The 17,225-nt window shown below is 44.4% G+C and overlaps 1 protein-coding gene and 1 non-coding gene across 27 annotated transcripts; one reads left to right on the forward strand and one right to left on the reverse strand.

Moving 5' to 3' along the window:
- Positions 1 to 663: 663 nt before the first annotated feature.
- On the reverse strand, positions 664 to 8,080 carry LOC123161764 (uncharacterized). 26 transcript variants are annotated; one of them, XR_006480875.1, is made up of 6 exons: positions 7,343 to 8,080; positions 7,123 to 7,232; positions 6,570 to 6,611; positions 5,999 to 6,121; positions 5,755 to 5,809; positions 1,654 to 5,092 (listed from the first exon to the last, which is right to left on the reverse strand). XR_006480875.1 is itself a non-coding variant. In XM_044579577.1 (5 exons), the coding sequence occupies exon 5, from the start codon at positions 1,530 to 1,532 to the stop codon at positions 933 to 935; it is 600 nt and encodes a 199-aa protein (XP_044435512.1). In that variant the 5' UTR covers positions 1,533 to 2,961; positions 3,915 to 4,152; positions 4,290 to 6,121; positions 6,570 to 7,232; positions 7,343 to 8,070; the 3' UTR covers positions 664 to 932. The 26 variants fall into 26 exon arrangements, 18 of the variants coding, with proteins under 18 accessions (XP_044435512.1, XP_044435507.1, XP_044435510.1 ...); XR_006480873.1 differs by having other exon boundaries at positions 6,774 to 7,232; XM_044579577.1 differs by having other exon boundaries at positions 664 to 2,961; positions 3,915 to 4,152; positions 4,290 to 6,121; positions 6,570 to 7,232; positions 7,343 to 8,070.
- An 8,381-nt stretch (positions 8,081 to 16,461) lies between these two features.
- Positions 16,462 to 16,533, forward strand: TRNAT-UGU (transfer RNA threonine (anticodon UGU)). Its single transcript has one exon. It is a non-coding gene; the product is annotated as a tRNA-Thr (tRNA).
- Positions 16,534 to 17,225: the final 692 nt, after the last annotated feature.

Below are 17,225 nucleotides of genomic sequence, written 5' to 3' on the forward strand. Positions count from 1 at the left end.
TGGGAAGTAATACTAATATAGCCTAAGTGGATAATGAAATATCCAAAGATACACTTGACTGGATCAATTTTTTTCTCTGAAATTGTTCCTCATGATGCGCAGATGTAGATACGATATTTTTAAAATTTCAAATCACCTATGCATGCCAATGTGATTCTTATCCTTTTCATTAGACAGTGTGTTCCCATCAATCCATCCATGCACCGAACCGATTTTTTTTTTTACTCTATTCAGGTTGCAATTACGAACAAGTAGCATATGTATGCACTGAACTACTTGCATAAGACAGTGAAATACTTCTTACTCGCGTGAGTGGAATTTTGAAATAGAGAAAGAACATACAACAGAGATCACGTAATTAATTGATTACATAAACCGAGATCACGTAAAACAAGTTTGATAGCGTGTGTGTGTGAAATAGATGGATTATGGTCCCCAATAAGATGAATATGTGTGTGTGTTAGAGAGAGGGAGAGGGGGAGAGAGAGTCGGAAAGAGGGAGGGAGAGTGTGTGTGTGTGAGGATTTGATGGTAAAAAAGGTCGCCAATGTCGTAATATTGAACTCTTAAAGTTAATGTGGCCCCGTTGCAACGCACGGGCGTTCTTCTAGTCACCGTAAAAGAGCTCTGCTATTTATATTTAATGAATATTTCACAACTACATAATAATCAAACACAATAAGTCATATCTATTAGTTATTCACTTTCATACAACAAAATCTCATTAAAATATATTGCAATAATATTTTCGCGCCAACCCTGTGGTGTATCATCTAGTATACTTTTGAGTAATTTGAATATGGCACATAATCCAACAATTTATACATAGAATTTTTGGAAAAGAGATAACCCGGCCTCTCCATCGCTGTGAACTTGTGATGTACACAAGGTTTTTCCTGCAATTGCTATGCTGGTGTAGTTTTCCCTGGTGTTCACCCCAACCTGTTTGAACTTGGTGCCACATTGGCCGGACACGAGACGCCGAGGTTCTCCGCCACAACATGCTTTCGGTATTTTTTCCAGACGCGTGGGTGTGTCTTGGGCATAGAGTTTCCTGCAGCTGTGCTGGTTGTAGTTTTACCCGACGGCTGGCCGCCACCGCTGTACTCGCGAACAAGCCACACCCACAGCACGAGGAGCCCAACGATGAGCACGGCGACGAGACAAGTGCAAGCCGGCACAACGCCGTCGTGGCCGGTGGGGAGGCCGAGCACAAAGCTCCCCATGGGGTTGACGACGCCGCCGCCGACGGCGACGAGGCCGCGGTGGAGCAGCGCCTGGTGCACCGCAAACGGCACGCGCGGCAGGAACAGCTCCACGTGGGACAGGATCAACAGGGCCATTGAGGCGTAGGCGTACATGGAGAGCAGCAGCGGCAGCCGCCAGGGGACGCAGGTGAAGTAGAGAGGGTCGCCGACGAGGAAGGCCGAGTAGACGACTGCGGCGTGGACCTGGTGGAGCACGGCCATGAACCAGAGCACAGAGCGTGACGCGCAGGCCTGCGCTTCTCCGGTCGTCCGCGGCGGCGCCATGGATGTGCGTACCTACCTACGACTAATAGAAGGCCCGTGCGTTGCCACGGGCATTTCCGTATTTTTGTTGGTTGCATATATAAATATAATGCATGTCAAATTTATGCGTGTATAGAAAAGATGACCAATACAATCAGAAAATAAATAAAATTTACTTCACTTGCAATGTATAAGTTGACAAAAATTACAATATGGCGATTTATACATAGGGAGCAATGATTCATGCAGTAAGAAACCAGCAAGAATCGAACTTAGTTTTCTACCATTGTGAATGGCAAAGTTTAGGAAGCAACTTAATCTTTAAGCTCTCTATTTTTTCATTCCCCCATATGAAATTGTCTCATAATCTAGTTGTATTTTTTCCTGGATGCTATGCTTTCATCGTAGGCCTTTTATTCTTTAGGTAAATTGGAGCTTTATCAAATTATGTATATAACGGGTGATCTTATCGGAAACATAATTTGAGAACTACTGTATAATTCATGTTTTTAGTTGCTGTTTTTTAGGGACAATTATTGAACGGTTTGTGCATAAATATCAGACCATCCAGCCTAACGCAGTGAAGTCACTGCCCTATTAGGAGTAGGAAAAAATCAGTTCTTCGACCACACAACTGAAGCCTGATTGTACTTCAGTTTACCATCAAATGGCCAGTTAGTAAGGTCTAGTAAGCAATCTAGGCAGACACATACAAAGTTAACATCAAGTGGTTGAGTTAGCAAGATCTAGCAAGCAATCTAGACACGTGACCTACATGGGAAAGAAGAAGACACGGAAGGAAAAGAAAGGCAGTGAGAACCTTTACCTAGACAATTCAGTTCGTTTGCCAGGCCATCGTTGGCTGGGCCAACCTTCGTCTTTCTCCTCCGAGCCAGCACCAAGATGCCCATCTCATCCTGGCCGAGGAACCGCGACCCCGGCAGCTCGCCACTGGCACCAAAACAGCATCTATCCGTCCTGCCAGCGCCTGTCCCGACCATGTAGGCTGCAAGGGGCCTGACAAATAATTTTGTTCCACAAATTCTTGTGTAAACGAACAACACTGAACAAGGATCCCTACAATAGTGTTCCTAGATACCAAAAATGTTATGCTAAACATGCTACTGATTGTGCGAAACTCAAATACAATGCTTACCAACCAATCAATATGCCAAAGTAGTATTTTTTGCATTCCTTCAGGCCAACACAAATTTAGCCCAGGTTTGAAGCCATAGTGTAGTGCCTGAGTAAACCTTGTTGTAATATAAAAAGTGACTACACAAATGTGTTCTGCACAGTGGGATGTTGGTGCATCTGTTGCATCGTTGAAGTGGTCGGTGTACTGACTACTGAGTAGTGCCCAGGTTCTGTAGCTAGTCAACACCAATCATGAGGAACATATAACTTCATGATCCTCATGTACATCAGATAACTTTATCAACGGGCATATCTAGTCATCATTTAAGGACAGAATCAAGAAAGCAGAGGCAAATGCAAGGAGAGAACAAAACCATTACGTCATATTACTGGTCGAATATAACTGAAGCGTAAATCTATTGTCGGGGATAGCTAGCTCCCAGTAAGCAAAGATGATATCAGTTGAAACAATAACTGCTGCTGAAATAACATGTTTTCATGACCAATCTAATTTGCTTGTAACAAAAAATCTATGTCTTATCTTATATAAGAAGTAAATCTACACCAGCAACCAACAGAACAGGGGAAGAATGGAAATTTCGTAGGAGAAATTGTGTTGGTCATTGCTATAGCTGCAAGTTGATGAACTAAAATATTCTCCAACTCAAGGAAGGCACCACCGTACATGTAAGCTATATAGTAACTATCTTCTCTGAACGGGCCGTCGTCATTTATCGTTTACACCATTTTCTAGTTGTTGTTACATTTAAGAAAAACCAAACTAATACTGAAAACACATATGATATTTTAAAAAATAACACATATGAAATTATGAACTAATTTAGAACATTTTTTCATAAGAAAAGGTAAAATAGAGTCATAGGCTATCATATTGTTGCAAGAACACTTTCTGGAAATCAAAATGAAATGAAATAATCATACATCAGTCTCCGCAAGTCTCACATAGACCATCTCATATATGCCAATTTCATGTCAAATAATGAGATCATCATCAAGATATATCTTCCTCATTACAGTGCAAAGTAATAGCCTACCCCAACTTGTTTGGGACTAAAGGCTTTGGTGTTGTATTACAGTGCAAGGTAATCACAAATGGCTGTAAATCAATAGTAATTATGTATAAGCATGCATGAGATCAATACTCAGGCCGTAGTGGAAATTAGTGGTAAATCGATAAACAAAATCTGTATACGCTTGAGAGAAAATTAGAAGTGCATCTAACCATAGCATGTGCAGGTCACATACCAATAATAGAATAGTTGGCGTCGGGAAAATCCACCAGATCTTTAATCAACAGAAAGAAAGCGACCCTCATCCTCTAGTTGTGCTGTCATCCTATAACCAGCACTCCATCGTGAATATCAATGCTTCCTTTCATTTCCCAAACCTTCTTCTTTCACATTTTCTTGTAATGATTCCTTTGAACAAATATCTAACCACACATGCTTGTGCCAGTGCTGCTCGCATCATGTTCTCCTGGAATCTAATATGTAGGTCTAAATGTTCCATTACCAAAAAAACTGGACATTGAAGATTTGCATTACCAGTAGCTTACTTATTACTGACATTCATGTGGGATTGGAAGAAAATTCAATTTGCCTTTATTTTAGAAAAGGTTACCTAAATAGTCCTAGGAGACGCAGCGGCCACAGTCCAGGACGTAGCGTCTATGTGTACTGGGCCTTTGGTGCACGACCGCGCGTGTCGGTTGGGGCCTCACATGCTACCCGACACAGTCCTGCACTAACAAACTTTTGATGTTTCCCTCCTCCAAGGTTGTGAACATGAGACAAATTTTTTTTGTCTTCGACCACTAATCAAGTTTAGAACTGGTCCAACAATTTCGTGAGATCTGAAAGAAAAAGACATGATGCCACATGGAAATATCATGGCCACCGAAGTGTAGCACTTATGAGTTCATGAAACCACTTTCGTGAAGGAAAAGAAGAAGAATACTGTTGGCAGTACATGAAGTAGCAAGCATAATTCAAACAAATAGAGTCATGCTTAGAATTAGGGAGCAAAGATGATTTCAAGAATAAAAGCAAAAATTAACTCAGCAGTGCTCACATTAGTGGTGTTGTACCGCAACATGGATGCGCTGCGGAAAGGGATAGGTGCATCCAGCGCCAGCTAGAGGCGGACGGAAGTGAAAGGCACCATGGCATCAAAACAAGGGCTGAGAGGACAAGCGCACGCCTCCGCCTCATCGCTGATCTTAGGCATCCCTGATTTCTCCATTACGCAACCAGGGATAAGTTCTGTCAAATTACAAATCACTATGGCTGGGAGCTGGTGTCACCATGGCTTGTCCAAATCAAGCACTTAGTTCTTCTGGATTGGAAAGACAACAAACTGAATAATTAGTGCAGAATCACCCTGCAAATGAAACATGTTTCTTGTTTCTTCGTGCAACATAAGCCCTGCAAATCAAACATGTCATCAGCTAACTGAACAATTTCCACAAGCACTCTCCATGCCCTACAAATCAAACATGTCATCACATAGATTAGAACAAAATTTGGACTTGTTATTTTTGACACTGTAATACATTTAATCAAGTGATTTCTAGATAAATGTGGAGTTAGGAAACAAAAACTTGACAGTGATTTAGGAAATTGCAAAACATTTGTGCAGCAATATTAACAACAATTCTGGTCCTTTTAGTATCTCCATACACACAAAAACGTGACAACACTATAGACGCTTCATGTGCAATGGAGATAGACAAATTGCCTCCTTTCATAAAGGTCCATTATGGATGAGAAAATTTAAATGGAAGAAATTGAGGTTTTCGAGCTTAGAAAACATGATAAGGAAGCATTCGCATAAATATTTGCAGTAGAAATCATGTATTTGAATACCAATAACTGGTAATGGTTCCACAACAGATGTCCACTTGCAACATTACTACTCTAGCTGTCCGACACATAACCCGGGAGGGAATATAACTCTATTGTAGCATCTACCACATTATATACAGGTGCAATCTGCAAAAACCTAGTGAGTAACCGTGATTATTTTAGGTCTGCCAAACCAAATGCAACCAAGAAAAAATACATTGATGAGATGAATGGCTGCTTACTTCTCCCCGGGTTTAGAGTGTATTCCTTTTAGCATTCTTTAAACTTCTCTGGTAGCTGGAATAGCAAGAGAGAATTATTAGGTAGTAACTTCTTTGAATTTACATAGCAAGGTCGCTGCATTGGAACTACCAATAAGACTGGAACTTCAACATGCACAAAGCTATGATTAGGTTTAAGAAGCAATAGAGCTTCAAATATGACAATATTTCTTAAAAAAGTAATAATTATCACAAAATATTTCACCTCTATGTTCCGATCCCCCCACATTCTTCCATCAAAACCCAACATTCAATAGGATGCCAGTAAAGATAAACCATATGGGAGACATAACATGTGCAGCCACACAAAAACTTTAAGAAGTGCAACCTGTCGAAAACAAAACCCATACAAACATATTTGCACTGGTAAGGAGGTATATAAGTGTGAGAGTCAAATGTCACAACTTGGTAGCTGTGAAAATTCATTTGCAAACCATTTCGTTTGTGGCTATGGAGGTCGTGATGGTCTAGCATAACCACCCCATACAAATGTTGCCCTCCTAACTGATGGATAGTAATTTCCGAACATGTGGTGTAGCATGAATCTAGTAGTATACGCGCGCTTTGCCACGCAGTTTTGTTTCTAATGTTCATAGGTTTGCGAGGTGTGGTAAAAATAGTTTGACCTTTGTAATTTGGCTCATGTACAGTATCTCCCATGATATACCTAAGTGGATGTGAGGAACAATATAGATCGTGCTATTCAATTGACAAATAAAGATACATACAAAAAAAGATAAGCTATGCAAAATAAGATAAAATGGTTCTCATCTAACCTCAAATAATGCCTGCTCAAATGCAACATTAATCAGCTTATTCTGAAAATGTAAATACATGAAGTCAAGACAACTTGAATCACCAATGGTACTAAAAAGATTTACAGGAAGTAAAGAAACATCGGATAAGCATGCGGCCGTCCTAAAATTTTCTGGAAAATGAGTCAGATCAGATTCGTGAGCAACATACAACAGAAATCAAACCTGCATATTTTGTTCCTCATACTGAGATACATTTTGGTTTCAACAAGTGCTCAATGGGAAAACAAACTCTTTATACTCCATTGATGTACTACAATAGCATTTAAGAAAATTAGAATTATCACAAGTTATCATTTATAGGAGAAGCGACAGTCATATATCTCCAAAATCACTGAACAACAAGATTTGGTCACAAGCAGCTGCAAAATCATTTATAGGAGAAGCAGTACATCATATTGCTATGAAATATCTCCAAAGTCACCCACCATCACTTCAGGTTGAATAGCATTATCTAAGGTCTATTATAGGCAGAATAATCATGAGGGGCACATGAAGGAAGTAAATTTCTTACATGAACAACAGTCAGCTGGTCCGCGTCTAATGCAAGTCAGTGCAGCCTCTAATCAACATGCTTGAGCGAACATGTTGAGCAAACATACTGTGGAGCACATATATTCATGTCTAGCAAAAAAAAGGTCGATTATAGATTAATCAAGGGTAGTAGTTCAAAGTAGCATCAGACAAACCCGTATATGTGGAATACTTAATCTTATCTTGCTCATCATCCTCACCCTTTGTTCCATAATGTGCCACTGCAGCAGCAGTAGCAGCTTAACACAAATTAGGAGTGAACAGCCAATCAATCAAATCTGCAACATGAGGGAGAGGCTTGAGACGGAAGAGCCATGGCGGCAGTGCCAGGTTCTCTCCGTCCGCAAGACAAAGAGGACTATCAGTATGCTTATCAGCCGCACCGTCCGTCCACGACTGCGCCGCTGGACGGCACCGACCCATGGCTTGAGGCCAGCATTACCCTGCTTTTCTGCAACATAAAACCATCTACCGGAGTAACAGGCGCTGACAGACAACAGCCCGCTCAAGAAATTAAAGGAGGAAAGAAGAAGGGCAAACCTAAAAGTAACGAAGAAGGAAGACCAAGCAGGGGGAGTCGACCGCACCGAGACGGGCGGGGTTGTCGATGCAGGTGAGGGCGAGGGCGGGGTCGAGGGGCTCCACGAACTCCTCAACGCAGCTGACGCCGGCATCGATGCGCGGGCGGCGCTTGAGCGTGAGGACGGCGCGGGAGGGGTCGCGGTCGTCGGTGCCGTAGAGGCGGACGTCCCGCTGGGCGGCGGTGGCGGCGGCGAGGGGCCGCGCGGGGGCGTCGGTGCGGAGCAGGCGGGGCGCGAGGAAGGAGGAGAGGCTGGAAGGGGCTTGATCTCGATCTCCATGGGGTTGGGGTTGCGGCTAGGGCTGGAAGGGGCGGGCGGCGGCGTCTAGGGATCGAGAGGAGCGGACGAAAAAACCTCCGAAAAAAAACCTACGAAAAAAAATCAGTGGAGGTGGGACGAAAAAAAACCGAACGAAAATGGTGGGACGAAAATAAAACCCGGAACGCGACCTAGCAACTGAGACATTAGGAGTAGAGATTAGTCGATCGCTTCGAACGTACTACTCCTACTACGTACTTTTGCGCGCGGCGGTGTTGGTTTAACTGGTGCTTTGGATTGGACGTACGTGTGATCGACAAGGACACGCCTGCCTATATGTGCTTCCTTTTGTGGCCTGTGTGCCTCGTAGGAACGATTATTTGGAACGCGTTTAGGACGACACGTTTAGGGCAAAAGATTTTCCCCTTCTCGAAATAGGCTTTGCCCCCTATTTTAATATACCAACCACCCGACCCGATACAGCTGTGAGTTCATCGCTGGAGCAAACAACACAATCACGTCTAAAAGAGAAAACAAGAGAAATAATGCTAACAACGCCGGCTTAAGGAAAGCTGCAATATCCCGCAACCGCTGCGCCCTCCGGAGAATTCCACCACACTCCTATGCCACCGAATTGCCGCGTACCAAGCAACACCTTTCAGAAGGACTGCGACGACGATGCTGCTGCTGCCCGGACGAGTGCTAGGATTTCTCCCAGTACATGGAGGGGAGTGGGGGAGAGGTACACCCGACGCCCTTCAAGAAGGGTGGCGGCGCCCACATCAGGCCCGCTAAGCTCCCGCCGCCGCGCTGCAGCAGACGCAACATAGTAGCCACCGCCCCCATCGCACGGAAGCGACCCGCCGGAATCCAAACTGGTCCACCCTGACCCAGATCGGGCCCAAAGGGCCCAGATATGGGCTTGCAGTGTGCCATCGTCCAACACCCGTTGCCAGCTACCACCGCCGCCAAGGGGCCACGCCGTCGCCTCGCCACCACCCGGTCAACACCGGAAGGCCGACCACCGAGTCATACCGCCGCCAGAGCACGACCACCCGAGTCAAGCTTCCGCGACGGGTAAAGGAAGGGGCCCGCCACCGCTGGCCTCGAACGACACCGAGCGGGCAACGGCCGGCCGCGGCAGCCGGTAGCAGTGGCGGGAGGGGGAGGGGACGGCGGAGCTCTAGGCGGCGAGGGAAGGAGGGGCCGCCCCGGTCGCCCCGCTTGGGGGGTACAGGGGCCTTGGAGCAGTTGGCTACCAAAATTGTAAGCCAACCAGATTTTCTCCATCCGGGTAAATCCCATCCTCCCCGTATTTTCCATTATTTCTTAACTAACCACTCTACAATATTGTGATTTTGTTTTTTGAAAACTTTCAAGAATATTTATATTTTGCTGTATGTCGCAAAAACGCTCTTGTATTATGGGACGGAGGGAGTAGCATGTAGTTTTGAACAGAATATATTCATACATGTTGGGTGTAAAAATACCAATTTAGGACAACTTGGAACAGTGAATCTTATATATGCGGTTCACATTGTTGCCGAGTTTTTTGCATGTGCGCATGCTATAGCCAGTTAGAAATCCATGTTTTTTTCAACAAGAATTGCAACCTTTTGTGACAAGGACAAGCACAGCACAACAATAATCAACTGAGATTTGGTCAGTTGAGCCTCTGGACGCGCACGCACGGACACGAGCAGGACGAACGCCTCCTCGTCCCCCTGCACGTCCACCACGTGCTCCCGCGTGCCGGCGACCGTCTCGTAGCACCCCCCGCAGCCCAGCACACGCAGCGCGCCGTCCGGCTCGACGACCTCGGCCCCCTGTCACCGTCAGCCGCAGCGCCGTCGCCGACGATGTCGGGAACTCCACACAGCGCAGCACCTTGCCGCCGTGCACCGCCACCTCCTTCTCGTCGGCGAGCGCGAACACCTTCCCGCCGATCTCCACGCACTCGCGCTCCGCCATGCCCCGCTGCACGGCGTACACGGTCCCTTCGTGCTCGACGCAGTCGCGCTCCACGCCATGCCGTCAGCTGCGGGGTGTGTACGGGGACGCCATAATGCTGGTGCCGGCCGGAAGATCAAGGTAGATCGGAGCAAAAGAAACGCAGAGTGGCATGATTGCGAGCGCCGACGCTTCTTCATATATACCCAGCAGGCAGCAGAGCTTGGGCGGGAGGGCATCGAGGGCATCGAGCTCGTGTAGGTCTCGACGTCAACTGGTCCGACTCCGACTCCGCAGCTAGTCAGAATGTCCATGCAAAAAAGAAAGGGTCGCGATCTACACGCACGTCTGGTCTGGAGGGGAAACGATCGAATGATTTTTCAGGTGTGACAGGGGAGAAGGCTGCCCGCACGTCCGGTCTGGAGGGGCAACGATGGAATGATTTTCGCTCCGTACGATCTCCCCAGCCCTAGAACAGCCTCCAGATCGCCATACAGGTCGTTTCCCTGTCAAACCAAAAAAGAGCCCAGTAACCCCAAAAAAGCCCAGTTTCGCTATGATATGAAAAATAAAATACCAGCCCCTATAAAAAGCAGAAAAATGCCATTGGTGAAAAAGATTTTTTTTATGACCCAGAAGAAAACAAGACATGGAAACTCCCATCATACAAACAAACATTATATTGCCATGGCAAATTCATAAGTTAAAAATGCCATGGTATTTTTGATGGCAAAAATAGAGTAAAATTTGCCATGGAAAAAACTGTAGTAAATTTTGCCATGGCAAAAATGGATTAAAATTTGCCATGACAAAAATAGAGTAATTTTGCCATGGGAATAAAGTAAAAATTGCCATGGCTACATAAGTATATTTGTCATGCTATATATTTAAAAAATTCATGTTCTAGAAAAATGTAAAAAATTTCCATCATATAAAAATTAAAATTGCCATGCCCTATATAATAAAATTGCCATGTCAAAGAAATTAGTAAAAAATGACATGTCAAAAAAAGTAAAAAGTTCCCATTCCAAAGAAAATGTAGAAAAAACCCACTTTTGGTTTGTGAAATTAAAATATTTTTGCCGTGCCCCGTGAACAAAAATTGTCGTGCCCGTTAAGTTTGACATGGCAAGATTTGAATGTTTTTGAACATAATAAGTTGCCATGTTTTTGAACATCTACAACGTTGCCGTGTTGTTGAACATACTAAGTTGCCATGTTTTTTGAACATCTACAACTTTGACACATTTTCAAACATGGCAAAAGTTGCCATGGCAAGTTTACCATGTCGTTGAACATAGTATGTTGCCATGTTTTTTAATATCTATAAACATGTGATGTTTCCGAACATGGCAAAAGTTGCCATGGCAAGTTTGCCGTGTTGTTGAACATATTAAGTTGCCATGTTTTTTTAAGATCAACAACTTTGCCATGTTTTCGAACATCTACAAACTTTGCCATGTTTCGAACACGGCAAACTTGCCAACATCTACAAATTTGACATGTTTTCGAACATGGCAAAAGTTGCCATGGCTAGTTTGCCATGTTTCTTGAACATATTAAGTTGAAATGTTTTTTGAACATCTACAACTTTGACATGTTTTCGAACATGGCAAAAGTTGCCATGGCAAAAATTTGCCGTGTTGTTGAACATACTAAGTTGCCATGTTTTTTGAACATCTACAACTTTGACATGTTTTCAAACATGGCAAAAGTTGCCACGGCAAGTTTACCATGTCGTTGAACATTGTATGTTGCCATATTTTTTTAATATCTATAAACATGTGATGTTTTCGAACATGGCAAAGTTGCCATGGCAAGTTTGCCGTGTTGTTGAACATATTAAGTTGCCATGGTTTTTTAACATCTACAACTTTGCCATGTTTTCGAACATCTACAAACTTTGGCATGTTTTCGAACACGGCAAACTTGCCAACATCTACAACTTTGACATGTTTTCGAACATGGCAAAAGTTGCCATGGCAAAAGTTTGCCGTGTTGTTGAACATACTAAGTTGCCATGTTTTTTGAACATCTACCACTTTGACATGTTTTAGAACATGGCAAAAGTTGCCATGGCAAGTTTACCATGTCGTTGAACATAGTATGTTGAAATGTTTTTTCAACATCTACAACTTTGACACATTTTCAAACATGGCAAAAGTTGCTATGGGAAGTTTGCCGTATTGTTGAACATGCTAAGTTGCCATGTTTTTGGAATATCTATAAATTTGCGATGTTTTCGAACATGGATAAGTTGCCATGGCAAGTTTGCAATGTTTTTAGATAAAGAATGTGCCATGGAAAATCACATGAAAAAGCCATATGTGGCAAAATGCCATTGTTTACGAACAAGGACAGAGATAAAACTTGCAATGATAATGCATATACAAAATTGCCATGGATTGTTTTGTCAAATTGCCATGAAAAGATCACAAGTCTGAAACCACAAAAAAGTTCACAGATCTGAAACCTGGTGCTCTCTCGTTCATTACCCTACAATCAGATTCTAACTAGTTTCAGTGCTATACAAAATTAACCAAAGGCACCAGACGAATCACATAGTGCAATAATCTAGCAACATCCTATAGAAATTAGTAAAACCACATGAGGATTGCAGTAGCAACAACAGAGATCCATCAGACGATGCACACAGGGAGGGAGGGAGTGTTACCCTAAAGATGGATGGGAGGGTCGTGGTCCATGGCGGCGCACTCGCATCAGTGTGGGATGTGCCTGTCCACGTTGCGCTCGGCGCCGTCAACAACCACTGCATCTCGGCCCTGTGACCGGGCACCGCTCGAGCTATGTCGTGACGGCCTCGTCCGCATCAGCGTGCGGCGCGCCGGTTCGCGTCGCTCCAGGCACCACCAAGCAGCCGCCGCATCTCGGAGCGGCTCCTCCGAGCTCCTTTCCCACCGTGCCTTCCTCGACGCGGCTCCTCCGTCGAGCTCGCCGGTGCTGGGCGCGGTCGAGGATGAGGCTCTCCTCTACGGGCGCGGTCGAGGACGTCCCCTCGACCCTGACCTCCTGGTCGTCGTTGAGGTAGTCGAGGACCTCTGCCTGCTCGTCCCCTCGGCGGCCATGGGGAGCCACGCTGACCCAACATCGCCTCGCCGTCACCCTCGCTTCGGTCGCCGTCCAAGAGCTCACCATGAGGGATTTGACATGTGGTTGTGAGAAGTGGTGGGAGAGGAGTGGGGGGGGGGGGGGGAGATACGGCTGTGGGTGGGCAAGTGGCCTCTGTGCGGGCGATGGGAGGTAACTCAGCTACGTTCAGTCGTGCGGCACGTTCGTCCTTCCTGCCACACGCTCAGTTGATGACGTGGCTGGGACACGCTTCAAGATCCATGCTTTTTTCATCTGATGGCTCTGGACGCGTTTGGACGGTGTTGTGAATGCCCACACGTGTGGGCGTTAACATTTCCGAAAAGAAAAGCTAGTCAAGGAATGTTTTCTTTTTTACGGAGTACCAGATAATGTCCATATTAGTGTGATTAGGGTGTTATATTTGATAAGTATTTTTTGGCTTACCCAAAACATAATCTTATTCAGAAACACTAATAATCTAACATTGATTTTTAGGCATGGCAAATTGAACGTTTTCGTGGTGATTTATATTGGTGCGTGGATGGCAAATTTAGTTTGCAAGCACGGTAGTTTTCTGGTAAAAATGAGCTGAGCGGATTTGCCATACTCGCCAATTAATCTTGCCATCCTTAACAAATATAATTTGCCATAAAAAATGTTTGATTTGTCATGCATAAAAATCTGACGTTTGCTGGATATTCGGGTCCATTTAATTTGATGTAAGTTTTTAAGAGGAAGATCTCGTTTGGTTTAGAACAATTTTGTAGGAATTTTAAAGGACAAGAATTTTGTAGGAAACATTTTTTTGGATCTCTTTGGTTTGTAGGAATGGATTCCTTTTTCTATGTAGGATAGGGACCAATTCTTCACATTTCAAAGAAGAAAAATTAGCCTAGACCCAATGAAAAAGTTCATATCATGTTGAAGTGACATCCCTTTTCCTATAGGAATTGAGATACATGTCATCTCGCTTCTTGTGGTTTTCTCTGTAACAGTCATATTATATGTATAAATGAAGACCGAAGAGGTGGGACAATTGGCGTGGTTTGCGGGTAAAAGTAATGGAAAAAATTAGAAATAGGAGGGAGAAACCTAAAACAGAGAGTGAGGAGGAAATGCACGGAAGGTTGGATGAAGGATGTAGACCGAGCGCATGATAGGACCTTATGTTATTTTTAAGTAGGAGAAAAGTAGAAGATAAGAAATTTATATGTTTATGGTTTGACCAAATTGTAGTCGCTTACGCTAGAGGGTTTACCAACAAAATCAGCCCTTACAAGAATATCTTGAAAAGAACAAGAAATTATTGGTAAGTTCTTGATGAAATCATCACCATCTTCCTTTTGCATCCATCGACGACGCACCAATTAAGAAAACTCGCGGCCGCATCTGAACTCAGTCTCACTGGTGCAACCTTGTTGACACCCAGAAGCTTGAAGAAGTAGCGGCTGACAAGTCGTCGATGTAAACCGGAAGACACGGGCGATCAAGATCTTGATGGATGCCATCCTGAAAATGTTGGCACCAAAGAAGGCCGGGAGATAACCCAACTCCGACCAGACGGAGGAGGGGGCACACACACCTCGTAAGTTTGCCGACAAAGCCCCATCTGGCTAACCTCCATCGGATGGGGAAGGAACCATAGAAAACATGCCGTGGTGCCATCCCTTAGTAGGCCACCGTCGACCACCTTAACAAAACAATGAAAAAAAACGAGGCCCAAGATCTGACATTGACTGAAGCTTCACATGCCATCCATCGATGCCAAACAACATCGCCGAAACAAGGACATGATAGGACGGGAAGGACTTAACCCCACTAAAGCTAAGGCGGCCGAAGGCTCCACAGACAACCCAAGTCGTGGTTCCCCTCACCTCGTCGGTGCCAGAAAGCACCTTGAGGCTTGGGGTGCTAGCAGTGCCGGAGCCTTTGGGAGGAAACCCTAGCACCCTTTTTTTTAGCGGTGGAGGCGGTTGTGTCTTTGGCGACCAACAATCATTTTTACTACAAATAAAACCTAGTGAACATAATGTGCATATTGGCTCTCTAAATGGGATCTCTAAGCAAGTTTGTTGATAATGAGAGAATGATTTATTCATTCAGTATGTAGACTCCATCTTTTCGTTAACTAATTGGCTTATTATATGATGTTTGATGGCTTTACTAATGCGCCTAAGTTTTTTTTTAAACTTTATCATCTACTCCCTCCATTCCTAAATATAAAAGTTTTTAGAGATTCTAATATGAACTACATACGGAGTAAAATGAGTGAATCTGCACTCTAAAATTATGTTTATATACATCCGTATATAGTCCTTGTTGAAATCTCTAAAAGAGCTTATTTGTAGAAATGGAGGGAGTAAAAGAGTAAAGCTCACGCTTCTGCACCTACAATTGTACCATTGGAAGGTATGAAACTTTTACTCTCTTTTTTCCGCGGGAAGTATGCAACTTTACTCGACTGATCAGTTGTTAGTTTGCAGCTTTTTTACACAAAGTACTTGGAGTTGAGGATGGTTGCACGTTGGTAAAAATGGAAGCTTTTTTTTTTTGCGAAATTGAGAGAGTATAAAATAAAATGAAAAGCAAATGAATAGACGCAGGAGCAATTTCAAGCACGTGATGATCATAGTCGTGTTAATATTGCTGTGCTTTGGTGCAACATATTTTGTTTTGCATTGCTTTTATGAGCAGTCCCATTAATCATACCAAATGACAACACACATAATTTTCAAGGATTTTTTTTGAAAAGGATATAATAAACAACAAAAGTATGATTGCTACAAAAAAAATTAACTGAAGACATGATTTCATTTTCGTTCGACATAGCAAGCACGTGCGACACGGAGGGCTCGTTTTTTGCTCTAACTGTGACTCTAATGGAATCGGACGTCAAACATAAGCGCATCAGCAGATCTTCCGCACGCTGGCAATGCTCCCGTCATGCTCTTGGACCTTCACGACCAGCACGAAGGCCTCCCGCTCGCCCTGCACGTCCACCACGTGCACGCGGTGCCCGCCGTCGAGGAAGCTCTCGCTGGGCAGCAAGCGGAGCACGCCGCCGGCGCCGTCGTCCTTGAGCACAACCTCGGCCACCGCCTCGCCGCCGCGCGTCGCCGTGAGGATCATCCCGAAGTCGTCAAACTCGACGCACTTGGAACGGCGCAGATCGGCCGCCGTCATTGCTGTCCCCTCCTCAAACTCCACGGGCATGGAGTCGGCCACAGATGCCATCGTGAGGAGCTCGGGGTTGGGTGGATTGATGGAGACCCGGAGAGGCCATGGGTGGTGCGCTTATGTATATCGAAGGAGGGAATCGGCAGAGTGGAATCCGATACGAGCTGGGAGTTCCGAGTTCCTGTCCTAATCGGTCTGGATTTTCGCGTCGAGGCCAGAAGAAGTTTCTATTAAAAGGAGAAATTCAACCAAATGAACGAACAGCCCTTATAGCTCAGTGGTAGAGCGTCAGTCTTGTAAACTGAAGGTCCGTAGTTCGATCCTGCGTGAGGGCATTTTTTTTGTGGCTTTCGTTTTTGAGGTGCAAATTCGTGTGCATTTTTAAGCACAAATCGATTTGTGTTTCGAATGGTGCGTCGTTAGGTACACAATACAATTGTCTGACTAGTTTGCCGCCCAATTTGAGTGCTGTCAAAAATACCTACGGCAAGTGCATGCATGGTTCCCGCTTTCTGCCCTGAATCTTCCTTCTCCGATCTTCCAATCGTAGTCAATCCGCAACACGGAGACTTGGTCAAAGAATCAAAAGCATGCGGTATCATAAGTCAAAGTGATCCGTTTCAAAAAAAAAACATAAGTCAAAATGAGCGAATTTGACACGGATGCATAGTGGATCACCTGTAAATGCCATGGCGGCGTACTTTCGGTCCAAATTCAGATATGTATAATTTCATTTGTTTGTGTTCATTTGAATATTTGAAGTTTCCGAGAAGAAGGGGGAGAGGAACAAGGAGGCGTGTCAAAATAATGTCAGCACAATCCTCCCCGGTGCTTGCTTGAAGTTGAAGATCTTCTTTGCTCCTCGCCTGTGCAGATTTGAGCTTGGACCGTTATCAATAATTAATCCAATATTAGCATGCCATGTTACACAAGCTTGGCGCCACTAAGATTTCGCCAAGTAGTACTAGTACTTCTCATGATTGCCGTTTTGCAATCATTAACAATGTATGAAAACCTGAAGAGGGTC

Source organism: Triticum aestivum, chromosome 7B, assembly GCF_018294505.1.
Source record: "Triticum aestivum cultivar Chinese Spring chromosome 7B, IWGSC CS RefSeq v2.1, whole genome shotgun sequence".
Taxonomy (NCBI): Eukaryota; Viridiplantae; Streptophyta; class Magnoliopsida; order Poales; family Poaceae; genus Triticum; species Triticum aestivum.